The sequence below is a fragment of the Notolepis coatsorum genome (assembly GCF_963971535.1).
Source record: "Notolepis coatsorum genome assembly, chromosome: 5".
NCBI lineage: Eukaryota > Metazoa > Chordata > Actinopteri > Aulopiformes > Paralepididae > Notolepis > Notolepis coatsorum.
This window is the reverse complement of record NC_140169.1, coordinates 94,960,959-94,984,885: the sequence shown is the minus strand read 5'-3', so window position 1 is coordinate 94,984,885 and position 23,927 is coordinate 94,960,959. Positions and strand designations below refer to the sequence as shown.

General features: G+C 43.4%; 1 protein-coding gene across 1 annotated transcript; it reads right to left on the bottom strand.

The window, feature by feature from the left end:
- Positions 1 to 437: 437 nt before the first annotated feature.
- Positions 438 to 22,889, bottom strand: LOC311228899 (sterile alpha motif domain-containing protein 12-like). Its single transcript, XM_084314861.1, has 4 exons — positions 22,799 to 22,889; positions 6,328 to 6,456; positions 5,142 to 5,282; positions 438 to 609 (listed from the first exon to the last, which is right to left on the bottom strand). Exons 2-4 carry the CDS (start codon positions 6,449 to 6,451, stop codon positions 590 to 592), a joined length of 285 nt encoding a protein of 94 aa, XP_084170987.1. The 5' UTR covers positions 6,452 to 6,456; positions 22,799 to 22,889; the 3' UTR covers positions 438 to 589.
- Between the last annotated feature and the right edge of the window lie 1,038 nt (positions 22,890 to 23,927).

Sequence of the window (23,927 nt, the reverse complement as noted above, 5' to 3'; positions counted from 1 at the left end):
TAGAAAGTAAAAGATTGTGTGAAAGAGAGAGAGTGAGAGAGATAGAAAAAGAGACAGGCAGAGACAGATAATAGAGAGAGAGAGAGAGAGAGAGAGAGAGAGAGAGAGAGAGAGAGAGAGAGAGAGAGAGAGAGAGAGAGAGAGAGAGAGAGATGAGAGAGAGAGAGAGAGAGAGAGAGAGAGAGAGAGAGAGAGAGAGAGAGAGAGAGAGAGAGAGAGAGAGAGAGAGAGAGAGAGAGAGAGAGAGAGATTCACAGGAGGTATTGCAGCACCAATCTAACCCCGTCTGCACAGGTCAGTGATTTCACACAGTAAATGGCTTTTTCTTCCCTCAATCGCTCTTTCTCTCCCCTCTCCTTCACTCCTCTCGCTCTCTCAGGTGTCACCCCCCCCCCCTCCCCCCCCCCGCCCCCCACTCACACACACTTTATCTCTCTTCTCTGGATGGATGGTTGGATGGACGGACGGACAGATAGATGGATGGATATATAGATGGATGGATGTATGAACAGATGGATGAATGAATGGCTGGATAGATGGCCAGACAGACGGACGGATGTGGAATCAGTTCTCTGAGGAAATACATCTTCTATGATGGAGAGTAACATTCTGGAGAGAAAAAATAAACACATTTGGTATATGTTATATATGGTATATAAGTTATATATGTTCTATATGGTATATATTTTCTAAATGTTATATACATTATATATGTTCTTTATGGTAAATATGTTCTAAATGTTCTAAATGTTATATATTTTCTATATGGTATGTTGTATATTCTAAATGTTCTATATGTTGTATATTCTAAATGTTCTATATGGTATATATATTCTAAAATGTATATATGTTCTAAATGTTATACTATATATGTTCTAAATGGTATATATGTTATATATGGTATATGTTATATAGGTTCTATATGGTATATGATTATATTGTACATATATTCTAAATGTTCTATATGGTATATATGTTATATTATGTTCTAAATGTTCTATATGGTATATATGTTATATTATGTTCTAAATGTTCTACATGATGTTCTAAATGTTATATGTTCTATATGGTATGTTCTAAATGCTATATAAGTTCTATATGTTCTATATGGTATATATGTTCTAATATGGTATACAGTATATGTTCTATATGTTCTAAATGGTATATGTTCTACATTTTCTAAATATTATATATGTTCTATGGTACATATTTTGTGTTCGACATGTTCTATTATGGTATGTGTTATAAATGGTATACTGTATGTGTTATACTGTACATGGTATGTTATTATGTTGTGGTGAATGTGGGAAAATGGTTTCCCAGCAATATATGCACATTCCCCATCAGGTCGGTAAATGTGAAATATTTTAGGACAATAAGTTGATAAGTGAATATTTGATGTCCTAATCTGATTAAATTCTCCATATCTTTTGATGCACATTTGTCTATAACATTACCCTCACTAGGTCACGTCACTCCTAACCCTAACCTAAAAGGCTGAACATTTGAAGCAGACTGCAAGTCATTAAAATCTGTATGTCAAACTTCCATATTTGCTTGTCTTTAACTCCTGGGTGAGCTTGTTATGAACTCCTCTGTGTGTTTGTTATGAGCTCCTGGGTGCACTTGTTATGAACTCTTGGGTGCGCTTGTTATGAACTCCTGGGTGAGCTTGTTATGAACTCTTGGGTGCGCTTGTTATGAACTCCTGGGTGAACTCATAATACAGTAACATTAGTGGAAGTAAACATTTCTGGTATCAAGCATTGATTGGCACTCTAAAGTGCAAGGCATATCTCTGGAGAATGTTCTCTAAGCCGGTAGGCTCTGGCAAAAACATGAGATAGGCCACCATAATTGTATTCTGCGACATAGAAACCCACAGTTCTCCCAGATTGTGAACCAATTGCTTATTTCATATAAAATTAACATAGTGACCAGTGGTGTTTCATGTTTTAACTTTGGATGGAAGGAATCTTTGCGTTAGCACGTATTTACTTTGGAACAGACGTATTTGTGTTTGTAGATCTTCGCCATATTCAGTCTGTCCATGGAGCCTCCCACACTTCTTTATCCACTGTCGGCATCTTTCCTCTTGGGTTTTGGATTTAGGAAACGGGAAAAATATTACTCCCCTCTAAACGTGTGGAACATCTGCTATCCGATTTGCATACAGCGTAAAAACACAACGCATCACCAATTTCGCAAATGCTGCGTTGGATGTCAGACCTCCTCAGAGAGCTTCATGGCTGATAGAATATGATTGGACAAAGGGCATTTAGGGGCGTGGTTTTGCGAAAGGTCAATTGGTTTACAATCATAGAGAAGGTGGGTTTCTATCTTACTGTATGTCTCTCACAAATCCAACCCAGGTAGGATGGTGGTAGGACCTAGTAGGACACAAGTAGGACACTCGTAGGACCCAGGTATGACACAAGTAGGACTGTGAGGGCTGGGTGAACACTGCACGCTTCCCAACGGGGGGCACCTGAGAATAGTTGGCAATCAGCTCGTCGGGAGAGTATAAGTATTCCAACTGCCTTTTCACTCGTGGCCAGGTCGTTCTGTATTCTGCCGTACTGCCGCATCTCCGGTCTGAGACGCTGTTTTCGTTTTCAAGCTCCCGTGGATATTCCCTGTGTGATCACCGTTGCCGCGTGATCCTCGTTCAAATTCCCTGTCTGCGCTTTTTGCCCGGTGAGTCTCTTGACTACCTGAACATTTTCTTTATCACCTGGACTCTGTTTCTATCGCCTACGGGTTTGTTAACTTTTTCCCTTGAAGGGGACCTTCGAACACTGCGTTGCTGGACTCGATTGAATTCGCCTATGGGTTGTTTATGTCTGCCCTTAACACTATCCCGCCCAAGCACGGAGATCTCCGTGTTTCGATTCCATCCGTTGTGGACAGAAGCACGGATATATCCGTGGCAAGTTGTTATTGCTTTTATTCCATATTAATAACCTATTCAAGGTCGCCGAGTTGCACTGCAGATTTACTCTATTCTTTGAATTCGAGAAGGTGCTTTTTTTTTTGTTTCCAGTAGCTGGATTCTGTATGTGTAGCGTTTTGCATCGCAGATTTCACTATGCAATAAGGGGATTTATCATCAGCCAATGGACATATCGATCTACCAGATGGCGATCGATAACGGGGAAATACTCGGGGGGATCCCACCGGACCACGGTAAGATCTTTTTCACGTAAAGTACAGCCCAATCGGGCATTATTATGATACTCAACCAGGCGTTCGGCCTATGAGGCTAATGAGGCTAACGCGGTTATTGGTAATCAATAATCAGAAACGACGTCCCCCGCCCCCGCCCCCCCCCTTTCATGCATACATGCTTGAGGATCGTGCCGATCATATGCAGTTTGAGTTATTTCTGTAGCATTTGTCAAACGGAAATGCCATTGGATATAACGTTAGCAGCTATTAGCCCTATATCTAGCCTTCCAGAAAATATACTAGACCAAATCCTGTATAAAACTTATATTCACGGGGGGCGGCTACGTGGCGTAGTGGGTAAGGCGCTCGCCACGAATACTGGAGACGCTGGGCTCGCCTGTTCGAGCCCAGCGCTCCACATTGCTTTCAGTTTAGCTGGTCGTCCGTACTAATACACATTGGCCGTATTAGGGGGTGGGAAACTGATGGGTGGGGATCGGGCGTTGTGGACAGCGACACCTACAGGTTGGTTGGTGCGCCTGCGCAGTAGAATCAGGAAGTGTCGGGGGCAGCGTGAGCCTCCCACGCGTTACTCCTCGCCACTGAGAGATCGAGCTGCGCAGGTGAAAAGATGCGACTGCTGTTACCTCAAGTACCGGAGGGGACTTGTGCTATGTATGACTTAGTCCACATTGCAGCCGGCTTGTGGGAGGCAAGAAACAGCGTTCGTGACAGGGGAGGGTTGAATTGGATGATACGAAATTGGGATGGGAGAAAATATAGAAAATGGAGAAAAAGTGGATAAAAAAAAAAAACGTATATTCACGGCGCTATAAAATGAGAACGTATTGATGATTTTTTTTTCCTTTATGCCATTTTGAAGGGACGGTTTATGGACTCAATTGACAATGAGAATGGACAGATAGCAATACTATAAAGTATAGATTTAGCTCTACAAACAGCCCCACGTCTGTTTACATTTCCCGGTCCTCTTGAGATTAATTAGACTCATCCCAGTGGCCGCGATTGTGTTAAAGGGGTAGTGATGCATTTTTTCTGTATAATAAATTACGCCCTGTTTTTGGCTAACTCTGATCACTGTCTTGTGTTGTGCTATTGGGGTCGCATACAAACCCTAGCAAGGACACTCGTACAACCCAGGTATGACCCAGGTAGAACCCTGGTAGGACTTTGTGTTTCAGGTGTCATTCATGCTATAGCAAGGACTGTCTCCCAACAATGCATCCTGTGCTTGCCGTTACACTTCCTCCCAAGAAGAGCCAATCAACACAGGAGGACCCATTTATACAGGCAGCCTTATTCCTGAGTAACTCTGTTGGTATAGAAGGGGAATAAGACGGGCGGTTAGGTGGTCGAGCGGAGATTGCGTTCGTCACCAGCCCCGGAGCTGTGAGCTTGGTTCGCCTGTTCGAATCCAGCTCACAGCTCCGGGGTTGTCACCAGCTTGGCTGGCCGTCTGCACTGATACAATTGGCTGTATCAGAGGGTGGGAGAAGCTGGCGGGGTGGGTCCGGGTCGTTGTAAACAGCGACTCCTACAGTTCGGTCGGGGCGCCTGCTAAGCGCGGATTGGACGTGAGGGGGATAGTGTGGTCCTCCCACACGCTACGCCCTCTCAATGAGAATCCGCGCTGCCAGGTGAAAAGAAGCGGTGATTGGCTGGACGTGTGTCGGAGGAAGCACGTGGTAGCCTCCACTCTCCCAAATGATCTGACTGTGGGGGGTAAAGCGCAGCGACCAGGAAGGGACTGGGAATTGGCATACGACTAACATTGGGATGGGAGAAAATCGGAGGAAAATGGAGGGGGAAAAAGACCAAAAAAAAAAAAAAAAAAAAAGGGGAATAAGACTGTCCTCACCAGAGTAGATGTTGTTGAGTCTGTCTGTCTGTCTGTCTGTCTGTCTGTCTGTCTGTCTGTCTGTCTGTCTGTCTGTCTGTCTGTCTGTCCTCACCAGAATAGATGTCGTTGAGGTTGTCCAGCTCCTCTTGGACCTGCAGCAGGAGAACATCCTGGAGAATCTCCTGCTGCTCCTCCTCACACTCCACCCCGAGACGCTCCCAGTGGTGCTCCTTCATCCTCAGCAACGCACGGCCTGCAGGAGTGAGTGTGAGAGAGAGTTTGCATGTGTGTGTGTGTGTGTGTGTGTGTGTGTGTGTGTGTGTGTGTGTGTGTGTGTGTGTGTGTGTGTGTGTGTGTGTGTGCAGCTTTCTTCTGTGCAGCACACCACGGAAATAATATCAAAGTGCTCAAACAAAGCTAGGAGAGATTCCTTTATGGACCATAAGTAAGACCTTAAAGTTGCACGCCAACATTATGGGAAATGCACTTACTTGTCTTCACCAGAGTCAGACAAGAAGATGGAGATACCAATATTTCCTCTCTGTGCGTTCAGTAGAAAGCTATCCAGCTGCAGGCTAGCCTAGCTTAGCACAAATGAATGGAAGCGTATACGGACCTCTAGCCTAGCTTATAAACTCCAGGAGAGGTGTTTTTGGCCAACAGCTAGGCTTAGCTGGTCCTCCATATCCGGTTCGCTTATTGCTTAATAACAGCGGAGCAGTGCTGCTGTTGCTTCCGCGTTTTCCCTGATTGGCTGCGACACGCCCCGCGGCAGGCACGGCAACCGCAGAGCGGCGGAGCGGAGCGGCAGAGCTTGCGGCATTATGTAACCGCCCTAATCCGCCATGATTTTCATTCGGCGCTCAGCTCACCTGGCAACGCAGCGGTCCTGCGGTCCTGCGGTCCGTTGTTGACAAGTTCGAATCCCATCAAATTTTTTCTTTTTAACGTGATTTTTTTTTTAACGTGTATTCTTTCTATGGTTAAGGTTAGGCATGGTTAAGGTTAAGGTTAGGCATTGTTTCGGAGTTGGTTAAGGTTAGAACGGTTAAGTTTAGGCGCTGTTAAGGAGCTTAGAGAATGGCAATAGACAGCCTATTTCCGCACTGCCGCTCTCCCGCGGTCACATGGTCAAATTGTCACATTCTTGCACTGCTCCGCTGTTAAAAAGTAACACGCATCCGGTTCCATCAATCCGACTCTGGAGAAGATGGTAAGTGCCTTTCCCATAATGTCGGCGTGCTCCTTTAAATGTTTTGGTTTAAATAAAATGCAGGATGTGACATCATCACACGTACCTGATATGTGGTGTTTAATAACGGCCGTGTAGAGCACGCTCAGTAGGGCCGGGTGCTGCTCCTGTATCCAGTCGGCCACGTCCTCCACCGACCACAGCGACACACGCTTCCCCCACGGGCACATCGCGTCTGTGGGACGGACGAGATATTAGGAACGACAGGCTTCTTCTACAATATGGTACGATTTGGCAAACACCACATTGCACACTGTGCACATAGAAATCCTAAACTATAACCTACACGACCCCCGTCTCCCACGCATCAGCTCTACGTTACATTACTGACTTGCACAGTACTGACCTGCACATACCATTGATTTGCACACAGTACACATGTACTGTAATTGATGTTTTATCATTTATATGTTATACTTGATGTCATCATTTATCTTTTATAATTGATCTTTTATCATTTAAATGTTATAATTTATATTTTATATGTTATATTTATAGTTTATTTAAAAGTTTTTATTGTTTACATTATTCGTATTGTCTACTGCTGTACCGTCACACTACTGTGGGGTGTTGCTCCTAGGAGGCTGAGGAGCCAAGAAACTCCTCTACTGTAAAAAGTCAGGGATGTGACAAATAAACTTGAAACTTGAAACTTGAGCGGTCGATAGGTAGATCTGGACCTTACACCTTCCTGTCTGCCCTTCAGTCACCAGCTGATTACACCTTCCTGTCTGCCCTTCAGTCACCAGCTGATTACACCTTCCTGTCTACCCTTCAGTCACCAGCTGATTACACCTTCCTGTCTGCCCTTCAGTCACCAGCTGATTACACCCGTCTGTCTGCCCTTCAGTCACCAGCTGATTACACCTTCCTGTCTGCCCTCCAGTCACCAGCTGATTACACCTTCCTGTCTGCCCTTCAGTCACCAGCTGATTACACCTTCCGGTCTTCCCTCCAGTCACAAGCTGATTACACCTTCCTGTCTGCCCTTCAGTCACCAGCTGATTACACCTTCCTGTCTGCCCTCCAGTCACCAGCTGATTACACCTTCCTGTCTTCCCTTCAGTCACCAGCTGATTATTACACCTTCCTGTCTGCCCTTCAGTCACCAGCTGATTACACCTGTCTGTCTTCCCTTCAGTCACCAGCTGATTACACCTGTCTGTCTACCCTTCAGTCACCAGCTGATTACACCTTCCTGTCTACCCTTCAGTCACCAGCTGATTACACCTGTCTGTCTTCCCTTCAGTCACCAGCTGATTACACCTGTCTGTCTACCCTTCAGTCACCAGCTGATTACACCTGTCTGTCTACCCTTCAGTCACCAGCTGATTACACCTTCCTGTCTGTCTTCCCTTCAGTCACCAGCTGATTACACCTGTCTGTCTACGCTTCAGTCACCAGCTGATTACACCTTCCTGTCTGTCTACCCTTCAGTCACCAGCTGATTACACCTGTCTGTCTACCCTTCAGTCACCAGCTGATTACACCTTCCTGTCTTCCCTCCAGTCACCAGCTGATTACACCTTCCTGTCCGTCTACCCTTCAGTCACCAGCTGATTACACCTTCCTGTCTTCCCTCCAGTCACCAGCTGATTACACCTTCCTGTCTGTCTACCCTTCAGTCACCAGCTGATTACACCTTCCTGTCCATTACACCTTCCTGTCCATTACACCTTCCTGTCTACCATTCAGTCACCAGCTGATTACATCTTCCTGTCTGTGCCAGGGATCAAGCAGCAACCTTTTGATTAACGGTCGACCTCTTGACCTCGAGTCTAAGCCATCTATCCTTTCTAAACGATGGATCAGGACGTAAAATAGATCATGGTTCCATCTCTGATGGGTCCCTGAATGTCAACAGTATGTGTTGATGATGCCTGGTCCTGGAATTGAGACAAAACAGATTGATTTTGAGTCTCTGGATGACAGAAAGAGGATGCCCAGGCGCTACGTTCATAATATGACAAATATTTGCCTGTACTTGGGGGCGAATTCACAAAGAATGGATTGCGCCCGCAAATAGCACCCTTAACTGCCTGTGATTTGCGCCTGCTATTTGCTCCATCTTAAGGACCTATTCACTAAAGATATTGCACAAATTATATACTAGCGCAAACACAACCATATGGTGCCCAATTTGCACCTGATACCTGGCAGTGCTGTTGGCTCACAGAGTGCAATTTGCTCCGGATATCTGACAGCATCTGAATGGCTCCTGATGAGGTAAAATAGTATAATACAACAACAGTTGTATGCAACAGTATGCATGTCCTAGGACAATGGCAGAAAACAGAAGCTTCAATTCTCTGATCGCGAATTGGAAGTCCTGACAATGAATACTGTACTAGAGACATGACCATGATCACGTTTTTATGCACCCGAGTCTCCTGAACATGTAGAGATAAACGCCTAGTCGATTGGACCTTCCTATGCTGAGCTATATGGTAACTTCCGCGCACCTACTCCCTACAGGTGAATGCCTCATTGTTGCGGAGGTATTATGGGGTAGGTGCTCGAAAGTTACCATATAGCTCAGCGTAGGAAGGTCCGATCGACTCTGGGTTTATCTCTACATGTTCAGGAGACTGAGGTGCATACAAATTTGATCATGTTCATATCAAAACACAATCTAGGGATGTATAGGAATAAAAAAAGAAAATCACATCTAGAATTCGCCCCTTGGTTTTTCCAGTGCAAAGTAGGCGTGTGGTTGTGTGGTTGTCTTTTTTGTAATACAATTGCCATTGTGCTTTTTAATTCAAAAGGGTATACTTTAAACCAGTTCTTATCCCAGGATCCCAAATCTATGTAGGTACAAAAAAAACATATTTGTCAAAAAACCTGATTCTGAAACCCATGATCAGAATAATCATTGTATATACTGTACGTTTACTCGTTCAGCTAGTATTTATATTCAATGAAATAATAGCTAAATTAAACTGTTCCCCATATTTCTGGGCACCCCCTGAACCCCCCCCCCAAGGACCCCTGGGGGTCCCCTGACCCCACATTGTTCTAGACCACCAGTGTTCTAGACCGCTGCATCTCTCCCTGTGTAATTCTACCGATATAACTCTAGAATGTTTTACACCTTAAAGCACCTTAAAACTCAATACTTTAGTATGCATTGGTCAGTTTAAATATAAAATAGCCAACCATTTCACCTCAGTCTGAAGTTGTTTTTATTCATTTAAATTGTTTAATTGATTGCCTTTTCTGTTTCTATATTGTTTTGTATTTATTATGTGCTATACACAACGTCATTGTAAATGAGTTTGCTCTCAATGATCTTTCGAGATTAAAGATTGAATGAAAGTATGATAGCCAAGTACAATAATATATACCATATATATATTTATATTTACAAAATTTTACAGTATATATATATATATTTATCCACACCTGTACTGTACTTGTGCTGTATAATAACAATACATTTTAATCGAATCGAATTAAGCAGAAATGCCAGACAAATGTAGCCTAATCTAATTAGTAAATTGATTAATACCCGCCCTGGCGCTGTTGTCTAACTCCATTATAATCCAGAGGGATTCAGCCCATCTGCTGTTTGTTATTAGGCTGTATGTTTATAAACAGTAACGTTATTTATATAATCTCTGACGTCAGGACAGTTCACATTGTGAAAACAGTTTACAGGTCAACTCAGACTACCATTGACCTCATCCTGACCTCTGACAAGTCCAAGTTCTCCAATAAAGGGGTTATAGCATGCAGGTTAAGTGATCATTATATGATATTCTGTACCAGCAAAAAGCTAAAACATAAGGCCGGCTGTCACAAAACAGTCACATCTAGAGACCTAAAAACCTACTCTAGCGAGGCCTTTAACCTTGAACTGGAGAGTCTGGACTGGTCAGATGAGCTCAATCAATGGTACACTGGTAGAAGAAACATGGCTTGGTTTCAAAACCAAATTTTCAACAACACTAAACGACATGGCCCCCCTAAGAACCACCAGGGTAAAAAATCGCGCTGAGCCGTGGATGCACTCCGAAATACTGGCCGCTATGAAAACCAGAGACAAAAAATGCTCTGAGTTTCGTAAAAGTCAGTCAAAGCTTACAAAAAGCACGAGCAGTGAACTCCAAGCCCACGTGACTGAACTCAAACTGGAAAGAAACAGACTAAGAAACGACGTAAACTCCATGATCAAAAACGGCAAAAAAGAACGGAGGAAAACAAAAACAAACCATGTGAACTTTGGAAATTACTCAACAATCAACTAGGCTGCAGTAAAAAACTTAAAACCAGATTCTCAAACATAAACATAAAGACGGACAACACACTCATCACAGACAAGCTAGATGTAGCCAATTACCTAAACACTTTCTTCACAAACATAGCCACAACACTGGTAAACAAACTACCCTCCCACTCAGGGCATTATGGGGTAGAAGAACACATAGTAGCTTACTACAAAAACCTAGGGGTCATCAAAGACGACTTCAAACTGGAAATGGTAACAACAGATGAGGTACTCAAAAAACTGAGCGCCCTCCAACCTAACAAGGCCACTGGCCATGACAACATCCCCTCCAAATTCCTCAGAGACTCAGCAGCCGCCATCACCCCAGTCATCACACACATAATAAACCTCTCCATAAAACAGGGACACGTCCCCAAGGACTTCAAAATTGCGAGAGTGACCCCTCTGCACAAAAAAGGCAGTAAATTAGACCCAGGCAACTACCGCCCTGTTTCTATTCTTACCTCCATCTCGAAAGTCATGGAAAAAATTGTCTACGAACAGATTGAAAAGTACCTAGCGGAAAAAAATCTAATCTACGAATTCCAATCTGGCTTCAGAACATCCCACTCGACTGACACATGCCTTCTCTATTTAAACGACCACATCAAACAAGAGGTGGACGCGGGCAAATACTGCGGCATGGTCATGCTGGACCTACAAAAAGCCTTCGACACTGTCAATCACTCCATTCTGATTGACAAGCTAAAAGCAATGGGTTTTGAATAGGGGTGCACCGATGTATCGGTCGGGTATCCGTATCGGCCGATAAGTGCCTTGTTGACTGCAATCGGCCTGTCGGCCGATAAGCTCGAATGTGCCGATGGCAGTAGCCGATAAATATCCATCAATTTGTGTAGCGTCAAAAGACAAAAAAAAGTTCACTCACGACCTGCACAACGTCGTCCCCAGTCCCCCACACACACACACAAGCTACTGCATCAAAGTTACTACTTATTATTAACAAGGCATTTGTTTTGTGGCATTAACGTTATATAGTTAGTGTTACACGTTCAATAACATCAGCATATTATTTACCCTAACGTAGCAAGCATTACGCGTTCATACTAGCTCAGTTCCTTCCGTTGCTCATAGAGCCCTGAGTTTTACCCATTCTGCAATCTGTTAATAAAGTTTTCAATCAGACACATGTATAGAAAGGCTTTGTTTTATTATAACATTTGTTGCAGTAAAATCATTATGCCTCGTTTAAGTCATCCTGCGGAGCTAAAAGCTAAACGTCGGCCGCGCCGCCGTTGTTGTTGTTGTAGAACACCTCTCGTCAAAATCAATGGCGGACAAAAGCGGAAGTAAAAAATGTATATGCGCTTGCCGATTGGTGGTAACAGCAGAGGCGGGTGCAAGCGGTGTGTGACGTAATTGGCAGAATCGACTGTCAATCAACATTTTATTGGTTGAGAGCTCTGGTTGAGACAATAGGCTTGTTCAAGATGGATTTCGGTTTGCCTCGACTAGTAGACGAGAGTAGCCGAGTGAAGCCGGGGGAGGAGTTAAGAGGGCGGACACTGCCGATTTCACGAGAGCCCCTCACCTAGTCTCGCGCGGCAGATACGCTTTCACGTCACCACACACACATTACACACCTGTCCAGCTCATTATAATGCGATGGCCGTGTGCAAAATTAGATCAGATTCAAATGTACAGCACACCATATACTGCTACAGTGGAATATACTATTCATATACCATAATGTATACCATCTTGTTGCGCGCTCCTGGCCGCACGCACACACAACACACTGCTGTATGTGTGTGTGTGTGTGTGTCTGACAGCTTGAAGTTTATCATGATGATATGATGATAAGTTGATAACGCATAACATAATAAAGTTTTCAATCAATCAAACGTCTCATAACTCCCTGGCTGTCACATGGCTGGTGACTGACAACTTTTCTGAGCCAATAGGCGCTTTGCGCGACCGTAGCAAGTCGCTTCCCAGCCGGGAGCAGCCGGCTGAGAGGTACTGTGGAGCCTCGCTCTGAAGGCTGCTTGTGGCTCGCTCCCGCGGGAGTTCCGCGCCTCGCCTCGCCAGATTTTCAGAGCAAATCGGACAACATTCTAACCGTCATGCAACGCGCTTGGCGAGGCAGTAGTAAAACCTGCGCAGATCTGCGTCCGCCTATCCCATCTTGAACAAGCCTAATAGTATCCAGCTGCAGCCTAGCCGGTAGACCATACTGGGAGAACTAGTAGCTAGCTGCAGCCCTGCAGAACATACTGGGAGAGAGATAGTGCTATTTCTTGATGTTTCCTTTTTTAAGTAAGTAAAGAGGCCTATGTTCATATCGGTGAGCACAATTTGTAACACAAATATACAGTAGTTTCATAAAAAAAATATATATATATATTACAAAAAAAAATATTACCAAAAAAAAGAAAAAAGAAAAATATAAAAAAAAAGATTTTGCCACAAATATCGGTATCGGCCGATTGTGTTAGTTGAACAATCGGTATCGGTATCGGTGGCAAATTTTCATATCGGTGCATCCCTAGTTTTGAATAGTCTATCAGTGAGATGGATGCAATCCTACCTGGAGGGGAGAGAACAGATGGTGGAGGTAAACGGTACCCTATCCCCCCCCTCACAGTGAGCTGTGGTGTTCCACAAGGAAGCATACTAGGACTGCTACTGTTCCTAATTTATGCAAATGACATGTCGTCAGCTTGTGACTGCAACTTGTTCTTGTTCGCAGACGACTCAGCCCTGCTGGTCTCTGACAAGAACAAGTTACAGGTTGAAAAAACCCTCAGCTCGGAACTAGGCAAAATCTGCATATGGCTCGCTGATAACAAACTATCATTACACATGGGCAAAACAGAGTCCATTCTCTTCGGTTCAAATAACAAACTCAGCAAGACCGACGGCTTCTCAGTTACAGTGGGTGACAATATTGTCACAAGGAAAGATGAAATTACCTACCTGGGCTCCATCCTAGAGGCTAATCTTTCCTGTGACAAAATGGCATCCAATGTGAATGTAATAAAAAAAGTCAACCAACAAACTCGATTCTTGTACCGGATCTCCTCTCTGGTAAACAAGAACACCCTGAAGACTCTGGCAGGAGCACTCATACAAGGGTACTACGACTATGCTTGCACCTCATGGTACCAAATAGGGGTGGGACGATACATCGATCCAGATCGATATATCGATCTATTATCAATAATCAAATAGGATCGATGCCACGTAAAAAGATCAATTCATATTGCGATACTCTTATTTTGAAAATCCGGCGACGGCGACGTCATCGCCCCGCGCCCAGTGTTGTGAAACTCCGTTTAACATCAACAGCACACAGAGTGTCACTAGAGCAAGACTATTGTGCCTATTCTGTGACCCAAAACATGTCCCTGCTGTTTTATTCCGCAACGGGTCCAATGCATCTAACCTGCTTTGCAATCCTCGCCACTCCATTATGCCCATGTCGCGTTAAAGATAGAAGATAACGTTACGTTAGCGCCGTAAGCTAACAAGCTAACCCTGAGCCGAGCAAGACTATTGTGCCTATTCTGTGACCCAAAACATGTCCCTGCTGTTTTATTCCGCAACGGGTCCAATGCATCTAACCTGCTTTGCAATCCTCGCCACTCCATTATGCCCATGTCGCGTTAAAGATAGAAGATAACGTTACGTTAGCGCCGTAAGCTAACAAGCTAACCCAGAGCCGAGCAAGACTATTGTGCCTATTCTGTGACCCAAAACATGTCCCTGCTGTTTTATTCCGCAACGGGTCCAATGCATCTAACCTGCTTTGCAATCCTCGCCACTCCATTATGCCCACGTCGCGTTAAAGATCGAAGATAACGTTACATTAGCGTAAGCTAACAAGCTAACCCAGAGCCATAGGCAGAGAGAAGTGGGGACTGGGAAGGAGGGTGTATTCTCGGGATAGCCCCACTAACAGGATCTGGCCGGCTTTTCCAGCCAAAATACAGCTCTGTGACAGTGAATAGGATATTAATATCGAGAAAAAAAAGAAAAACAAACCAAAAACAGTGAACAGGAGGTCTATTTGTATTAAAAACAATAGATTGTTTTTCATTTAAATGTCTGAAAGAGCTCAAAAATAAAAATGTCAAATGATATTTCCATTGCCTTTTTTTTGTTGATTTAAATGTTACTGATTGTGTTAAATGGGCATATAATATCATCTCATATCGATCGCAGGCACCTGAATCGAATCGTATCGTATCGTGGCAGACTGTGTGATATCGGATAATATCGTATCGTTGTCCAAAGAATCGATATCGTATCGTATCGTGATGAAACTGGTGATTCCCACCCCTAGTACCAAAGCACCTCAAAGGCGCTAAAAACAAAATTACAAACATCTCAAAACAAACTGGTCAGACTACTGCTTGACCTTACTCCTAGAACCCACCTCACCCCTGCCCACTTTGACAACCTAGGATGGCTTAGAGTAGACGACAGAGTACAGCAACTTGCAATGGGCCTGGTCTACAAGATACACTACACGACCAAGGTACCCATGTACATGTCAAAATACTTCCCAAAGGTCAGTGAATACCACGATCACAACACCAGAGGGAGCTCCACAAATCATGTTAAACCCAGATTCGGCTCAAACAAGGGACTAAACACGTTTAGCAATTATGCCACATTACCCAAAGCTGTAAAGGAATGTGAATCACTACCCACTTTCAAAAACACTCTCAAAGAACAACTACGGGAGACTGCAATTCGAAACTGGCCCATGTAAATGTCCTAACCCAACCCAAAATCTAATCTATGAATTCCAATCTGGCTTCAGAACATCCCACTCCACTGACACATGCCTTCTCTATTTGAACGACCACATCAAACAAGAGGTGGACGCGGGCAAATACTGCGGCATGGTCATGCTGGACCTACAAAAAGCCTTCGACACTGTCAATCACTCCATTCCGATTGACAAGCTAAAAGCAATGGGTTTTGAATAGGGGTGCACCGATGTATCGGTCGGGTATCGGTATCGGCCGATAAGTGCCTTGTTGACTGCAATCGGCCTATCGGCCGATAAGCTCGAATGTGCCGATGGCAGTAGCCGATAAATATCCATCAATTTGTGTAGCATCAAAAGCAGGGAGCGAAATTAACTTTTTGACTCACCGGCCAGTGGCGGGTAGATGGGAAGAGTCTACCCGCCAAGCATATTTCTTACCTGCCAAATTTTTTTTGATTAAAAAAAAATATATATATATATTTTATATAAAAAAAATTTTTTTAAATAAAATATATATTATATAATCATACTTGTAGTTGTATTATCTGCGAGACATCGCCACCACGCAATAAGTCAAAATGCTTGCTATCTGCAAACAGCTCCACTGTCTGTGTGTATACTTGAGTAGCCTCCAGCTCCAGCAAGGATTCTCCGGCCCTGCAGCTAGACCCTATATTCAGCTAGACCCTACATTCAGCATGCAAGGATTCTCCGGCGATGCAGCTGGACCTATTTATAACGTTACCGTTCTTTTGTCAAATCACATTCAACATGCCCTCAGCTAGAATACGCATTCAATCAATGTTATAAGACATTGATATCAGGAGCTATCTGTAGCTACTGCTAGCCCGGTAGATAACGTTAAGACAATTTAGTTTACTGGGACAGATGGATCAACGTGAGCTAGCTAAGCTAGCTAACGAGGGACCGGAGGTATTATGCACTCGAGTAGACTATTGCTGGAGCATTTGTTGATATCAGCAGCTATCAGTAGCTAGCCAGCTAGATACCGTTAGACAATGCCTCGTCATGTATTAAACTAAAAGTGAATAGTTGACTGGGTCATTGTTTAAACAGTAACGTTAGCTCTTGGAGGTCCGATATAGACTAGAGCAGATGGAAGTAAACAAGCCAAATGATAGCTTCCGATTGGTCATTTGCTTTTTTTCTCATGAAACCAGTCACGTCACTCTACTGTGATTGGACCTAGTGCGATGTGGGACTTGTAGTTTTTTAACGATCTCGCGGCGGAGAAAAAAAAGACGAGCGGCTATAATCTGTACTCGCACAAGAGTATCGTTATGAAGTTATGAACTACACGTCTACACGCCACACGGCGGGCAGCCCTCTAAGTGTCATGCGCCAAAGGTAAAAACAGCCCGCCCCTGGCTTTAGTTTCGGTCCCTGATCAAAAGACAAAAAAAAGTTCACTCACAACCTGCACAACGCCGTCCCCAGTCCCCCACACACACACACAAGCTACTGCATCAAAGTTACTACTTATGATTAACAAGGCATTCATTTTGTGGCATTAACGTTATATAGTTAGTGTTACACGTTCAATAACATCAGCATATTATTTACCCTAACGTAGCAAGCATTACGCGTTCATAATACTAGCTCAGTTCCTTCCGTTGCTCATAGAGCCCTGAGTTTTACCCATTCTGCAATCTGTTAATAAAGTTTTCAATCAGACACATGTATAGAAAGGCTTTGTTTTATTATAACATTCGTTGCAGTAAAATCATTATGCCTCGTTTAAGTCATCCTGCGGAGCTAAAAGCTAAACGTCGGCCGCGCCGCCGTTGTTGTTGTAGAACACCTCTCGTCAAAATCAATGGCGGACAAAAGCGGAAGTAAAAAATGTATACGCGCTTGCCGATTGGTGGTAACAGCAGAGGCGGGTTTGATTGATTGAATTGATTGAAAGCTTTATTAACAGATTGCAGAATGGGTACCGTACAGTACAGCTCAATACATACAATTGTTAAGGGGATGCAGACCAGAGAAAGACTTTCGTCTTGTTTACATCAGGGTCCCCCATTTTCAATTCATCGTAACATATATGACATACATGACATACAGATAGACAGTACTGCTACATCTATACATTTATGACATACCAGATTTGCAATTACAGTACTGTTTGTGATACAAAAAGAGTCCATAAAGAAAAGAGTATATACATTTGACGTAGAAACTGTACATTGGATTGGGTAGGTGGGGGTGGGGGGGGGGACTGTACATTGGAGGTGGTTGGGTGGGTGGGTGGGGGGGGGGGGGGGGGGGTTGGGTAGGAGTGGGGGGGGGGGGGGGGTGGGTAGGAGGGGTGGGTGGGTGACACTGTACAACTGTACAAACAAAACTGTACATTGGATTATTGACAAGACCATACTTGGTAATTTACTGTACATTGGAGGGGGTTGTGTTCGGACATTTACAGGGGCCAGTTTCGAGTTGCAGTCTCCCTTAGGTGTTTTTTGAGAGTGTTTTTGAAAGTGGGTAGTGATTCACATTCCTTTACAGCTTTGGGTAGGGCGTTCCACATTGATGTGGCATAATTGCGAAACGTGTTTAGTCCCTTGTTTGAGCCGAATCTGGGTTTAACATGATTTGTGGAGCTCCCTCTGGTGTTGTGATCGTGGTATTCACTGACCTTTGGAAGTATTTTGACATGTACATGGGTACCTTGGTCGTGTAGTGTATCTTGTAGACCAGGCCCATTGCAAGTTGCTGTACTCTGTCGTCTACTCTAAGCCATCCTAGGTTGTCAAAGTGGGGAGGGGTGAGGTTGGTTCTAGGAGTAAGGTCAAGCAGTAGTCTGACCAGTTTGTTTTGAGATGTTTGTAATTTTGTTTTTAGCGCCTTTGAGGTGCTTTGGTACCATGAGGTGCAAGCATAGTCGTAGTACCCTTGAATGAGTGCTCCTGCTAGAGTCTTCAGGGTATTCTTGTTTACCAGTGAGGAGATCCGGTACAAGAATCGAGTTCGTTGGTTGACTTTTTTTTATTACATTGGATGCCATTTTGTCACAGGAAAGATTTGCCTCTAGGATGGAACCCAGGTAGGTAATATCTTCTTTCCTTGTGACAATATTGTCACCCACTGTAACTGAGAAGCCGTCGGTCTTGCTGAGTTTGTTATTTGAACCGAAGAGAATGGACTCTGTTTTGCCCATGTGTAATGATAGTTTGTTATCAGCGAGCCATATGCAGATTTTGCCTAGTTCTGAGCTGAGGGTTTTTTCAACCTGTAACTTGTTCTTGTCAGAGACCAGCAGGGCTGAGTTGTCCGTAAACAGGAACAAGTTGCAGTCACAAGCTGACGACATGTCATTTGCATAAATTAGGAACAGTAGTGGTCCTAGTATGCTTCCTTGTGGAACACCACAGCTTACTGTGAGGGGGGGGGGATAGGGTACCGTTTACCTCCACAATCTGCTCTCTCCCCTCCAGGTAGGATTGCATCTAGCTCACTGATAGACTATCAAAACCAATTGCTTTTAGCTTGTCAATCAGAATGGTGTGATTGACAGTGTCGAAGGCCTTTTGTAGGTCCAGCATGACCATGCCGCAGTATTTGCCCGCGTCCACCTCTTGTTTGATGTGGTTGTTTAAATAGAGAAGGCATGTGTCAGTGGAGTGGGATGTTCTGAAGCCAGATTGGAATTCGTAGATTAGATTTTTTTCCGCAAGGTATTTTTTGACCTGTTCGTATACAATTTTTTCCATGACTTTCGAGATGGAGGTAAGGATAGAAACAGGGCGGTAGTTGCCTGGGTCTAATTTACTGCCTTTTTTGTGCAGAGGGGTCACTCTCGCAATTTTGAAGTCCTTGGGGACGTGTCCCTGTTTTATGGAGAGGTTTATTATGTGTGTGATGACTGGGGTGATGGCGGCTGCTGAGTCTCTGAGGAATTTGGAGGGGTGCAAGCTAGAGTTGTTCCGATACCGATACCAGTATCGGAAATGCCGCCGATACTGCCTAAAATGCTGGTATCGGTATCGGCGAGTACCCTCTAATGTTGCGCTCCGATACCATATGACGTAATTTATCAACAACACTGCGGACGTTGGGCTCTGTAGATATACCCTACTCGCTGAGTGAGCATTATAAAACAAACATGTGCTTAATCGACCGTGAATTAAAGTGTCAATTGCCATTTGTCATTTTAACAGCAGAGCAGATACTTTCTTAAAATGCCATCGTCCCGGCAGAGCGCTGTTGACGGGGAGCTCTGATGTTATTAGCATTAGCTGAACAGCTAACCGAAAGCTAGCATTAACTAACGTTAAAGGTTTAGCCATAACGTTACCTTGGCTAAAGTTGGGGCTATTCATAATCCAGCAATAATGGCTGCATACCTGCAAGCAAAGTACAGCAAGTTGGTTAAATCACTGTCACCAGTAACGTTAGTCTTTCCATATACCGGTAGCTCATGCTAGCTAACCTAGCTCACGGTAACGTCGTCATTGCACGTCGCGTACACAATTAATGACATGTTGCGGACAGCCATATCGGCGACAATGTTTAGCTTTTAGTGCCAAATGATAAGAGTCTGAGGCGGAGTCTCAAAAGAGAATGTTGAATATTTATTGTGCAAAAATCACAACAACAGAGCCTCTGCTACTAAACGGAGCCTTCTTGTGGAAGCAAGTGCAGCAACGAATGTCCGTGTGGAACTAATGTGCCAACAACCTTTCCGTGGGTGAACTCATTGAGATCGTTTTCAATTACTGATACTAATACTAATCTATACAATCAACTGTTGTTGAATAAATACCATTACTTTATAGTTATTACTAAAAACAGTATATATAAAACAGTAGCTGTGATAAAAAAAAATAAAAAATTATAATTTATATAATTTTTTTTTAATTTTTTTAATGTATGCACTGGTATCGGATAAGTATCGGTATCGGCCGATACCCAAAGCTTAGGTATCGGAATCGGATCGGAAAGGAAAAAATGGTATCGGAACATCTCTAGTGCAAGCGGTGTGTGACGTAATTGGCAGAATCGACTGTCAATCAACATTTTATTGGTTGAGAGCTCTGGTTGAGACAATAGTATCCAGCTGCAGCCTAGCCGGTAGACCATACTGGGAGAACTAGTAGCTAGCTGCAGCCCTGCAGAACATACTGGGAGAGAGATAGTGCTATTTCTTGATGTTTCCTTTTTTTAAGTAAGTAAAGAGGCCTATGTTCATATCGGTGAGCACAATTTGTAACACAAATATACAGTAGTTTCATAAAATATATATATATATATATTACAAAAAAAAATATTACCAAAAAAAAGAAAAAAGAAAAATATAAAAAAAAAGATTTTGCCACAAATATCGGTATCGGCCGATTGTGTTAGTTGAACAATCGGTATCGGTATCGGTGGCAAATTTTCATATCGGTGCATCCCTAGTTTTGAATAGTCTATCAGTGAGATGGATGCAATGCTACCTGGAGGGGAGAGAACAGATGGTGGAGGTAAACGGTACCCTATCCCCCCCCTCACAGTGAGCTGTGGTGTTCCACAAGGAAGCATACTAGGACTGCTACTGTTCCTAATTTATGCAAATGACATGTCGTCAGCTTGTGACTGCAACTTGTTCTTGTTCGCAGACGACTCAGCCCTGCTGGTCTCTGACAAGAACAAGTTACAGGTTGAAAATACCCTCAGCTCGGAACTAGGCAAAATCTGCATATGGCTTGCTGATAACAAACTATCATTACACATGGGCAAAACAGAGTCCATTCTCTTCGGTTCAAATAACAAACTCAGCAAGACCGACGGCTTCTCAGTTACAGTGGGTGACAATATTGTCACAAGGAAAGATGAAATTACCTACCTGGGCTCCATCCTAGAGGCTAATCTTTCCTGTGACAAAATGGCATCCAATGTGAATGTAATAAAAAAAAGTCAATCAACAAACTCGATTCTTGTACCGGATCTCCTCTCTGGTAAACAAGAACACCCTGAAGACTATGGCAGGAGCACTCATACAAGGGTACTACGACTATGCTTGCACCTCATGGTACCAAAGCACCTCAAAGGCGCTAAAAACAAAATTACAAACATCTCAAAACAAACTCGTCAGACTACTGCTTGACCTTACTCCTAGAACCCACCTCACCCCTGCCCACTTTGACAACCTAGGATGGCTTAGAGTAGACGACAGAGTACAGCAACTTGCAATGGGCCTGGTCTACAAGATACACTACACGACCAAGGTACCCATGTACATGTCAAAATACTTCCCAAAGGTCAGTGAATACCACGATCACAACACCAGAGGGAGCTCCACAAATCATGTTAAACCCAGATTCGGCTCAAACAAGGGACTAAACACGTTTAGCAATTATGCCACATCAATGTGGAATGCCCTACCCAAAGCTGTAAAGGAATGTGAATCACTACCCACTTTCAAAAACACTCTCAATGAACACCTACGGGAGACTGCAATTCGAAACTGGCCCATGTAAATGTCCTAACCCAACCCCCTCCAATGTACAGTAAATGACCAAGTATGGTTGTCAATATTCCAATATACAGTTTTGCTTGTACAGTTGTACAGTGTGTCCCCCCCCCCCCCCCCCCCCCCCCACCCCCCCCCCCCCCCCCCCCCCCCCCCCACCCCACCGAACCACCTCCAATGTACAGCCCCCCCCCACCCACCCCACCTACCCAACCTCCACCAATGTACAGTTTTTACGTCAAATGTATACACTCTTTTCTGGACTCTTTTTGTATCACAAACAGTACTGTATTTGCAAATCTGGTATGTCATAAATGTATAGATGTAGCAGTACTGTATATCTGTATGTCATGTATGTCATATATGTCCTGATGAATTGAAAATGGGGGACCCTGATGTAAACAAGACGAAAGTCTTTCTCTGGTCTGCATCCCCTTAACAAGTGTGTGAGCTGTACTGTATTGTACCCATTCTGCAATCTGTTAATAAAGTTTTCAATCAATCAATTGAAATCAATTTGCATCACATCATCAAAATGTATTGAACCTGAAGGCGAATGAAGGGAGAAACAAATATTTCAACAAATCGATGGTGAGAAAATAAGAAACTGGAAGAGTATAATAGAAAGAAGGGGGGGGTTGCCAGGTTAGCTTCATTTATTTTACCTGAATATCGATGCAACCCTGCCACCTTGTGGCGCTTTTTAACAACACAACACCACTGTGTGCTCGCCAGGTACACTTTGGAAACTCAATGAAAATAGGCCTGATGTTCTACAACGACGATTGCTTCCCAAGTGCGGATTCGCACAAAGGTTATCATTCTACTCTGCCTATTTCGACCTATTTTAGTGACGTAAAACCCCGAACAGACACAGCTGGACTGCAAAGACTACACACTAGTACTATTCATAATAATAACCCGAGCGTTTCAGAAACATCCATGGTTTTAGCCAACGACTTCATGTTTTCAGACGTCATAAATGTTTTCATATATGTTTTCAAATTCATTTTTTATTTTTTTTTATTTACCTCAAATGCTGTCCGGTTTGTTACGGTCGACTTGAACGAAGTCTCCTCCTGCCCAGCCCTCCAATAGTACCCAGCTGCAGAACCACAGAACCACCACAGCAGCCCTTCTCCGCCTGACCCCGCCCCCCGGACCCCGCCCTCCCGGCGTATCCTGTAATGACGCGCTCCCGCTGCACATCAGTGTCGCACCTGAAGTCCAAGAAAAATCGACAGATAATTATTGGCTAATCATCAGGATATTAAGTTATTGTATTCACTTAATGCACTATATTGCTATGTCTGTATTGTATAGACTGCTTTCGAACCGATAAAAAAAAATTAGGTGGCCCGGTGTGTGTGTGTGTGTGTGTGTGTGTGTGTGTGTGTGTGTGTGTGTCTGTGTCTGTGTGTGTGTGGTGTGTGTGCGTGTGTGCGTGTAACCGGCCGCCTGCTAGCAAGCGAACTAACTCCATCTGTCCAGCAGGGAGCGCGAGTGTAACAGACAAAGTAAGTAAGTAAGTAAGTAAGTAAGTAAGTAAGTAAGTAAGTAAGTAAGTAAGTAAGTAAGTAAGTAAGTAAGTAAGTAAGTAAGTAAGTAAGTAAGTAAGTAAGTAAGTAAGTAAGTAAGTAAGTAAGTAAGTAAGTAAGTAAGTAAGTAAGTAAGTAAGTAAGTAAGTAAGTATTTATAAAGCACCTTTCATACATGTCATGTAGCTCAAAGTGCTGTACACAAACATAGGCATATATAACGATAAAAGCAATAAATTCACAGTGATCAGTTAAGATCAATGTTTAAAAAAAAAAAATAATAATAATAATAATAATAATAATAATAATAATAATAATAATAATAATAATAATAATATAATAATAATAATAATAATAATAATAATAATAATAATAATAATAATAATAATAATAATAATAATAATAATAATAATAACGTAAATTGCTCAGGAAAGCTTCACTGCCTCGTAGCGACACACACACAGACACACACACGCACAGACACAGACACACGCACACGCAACAATACACGCAACACAACGAAATAAGCTAAATCCTACTACTACTACTACCAATACAGGACGAAACCAAACCCCACACTACATGATGATGAGGCAATAGCCGAGCTGGTGTTGTTCAGAGT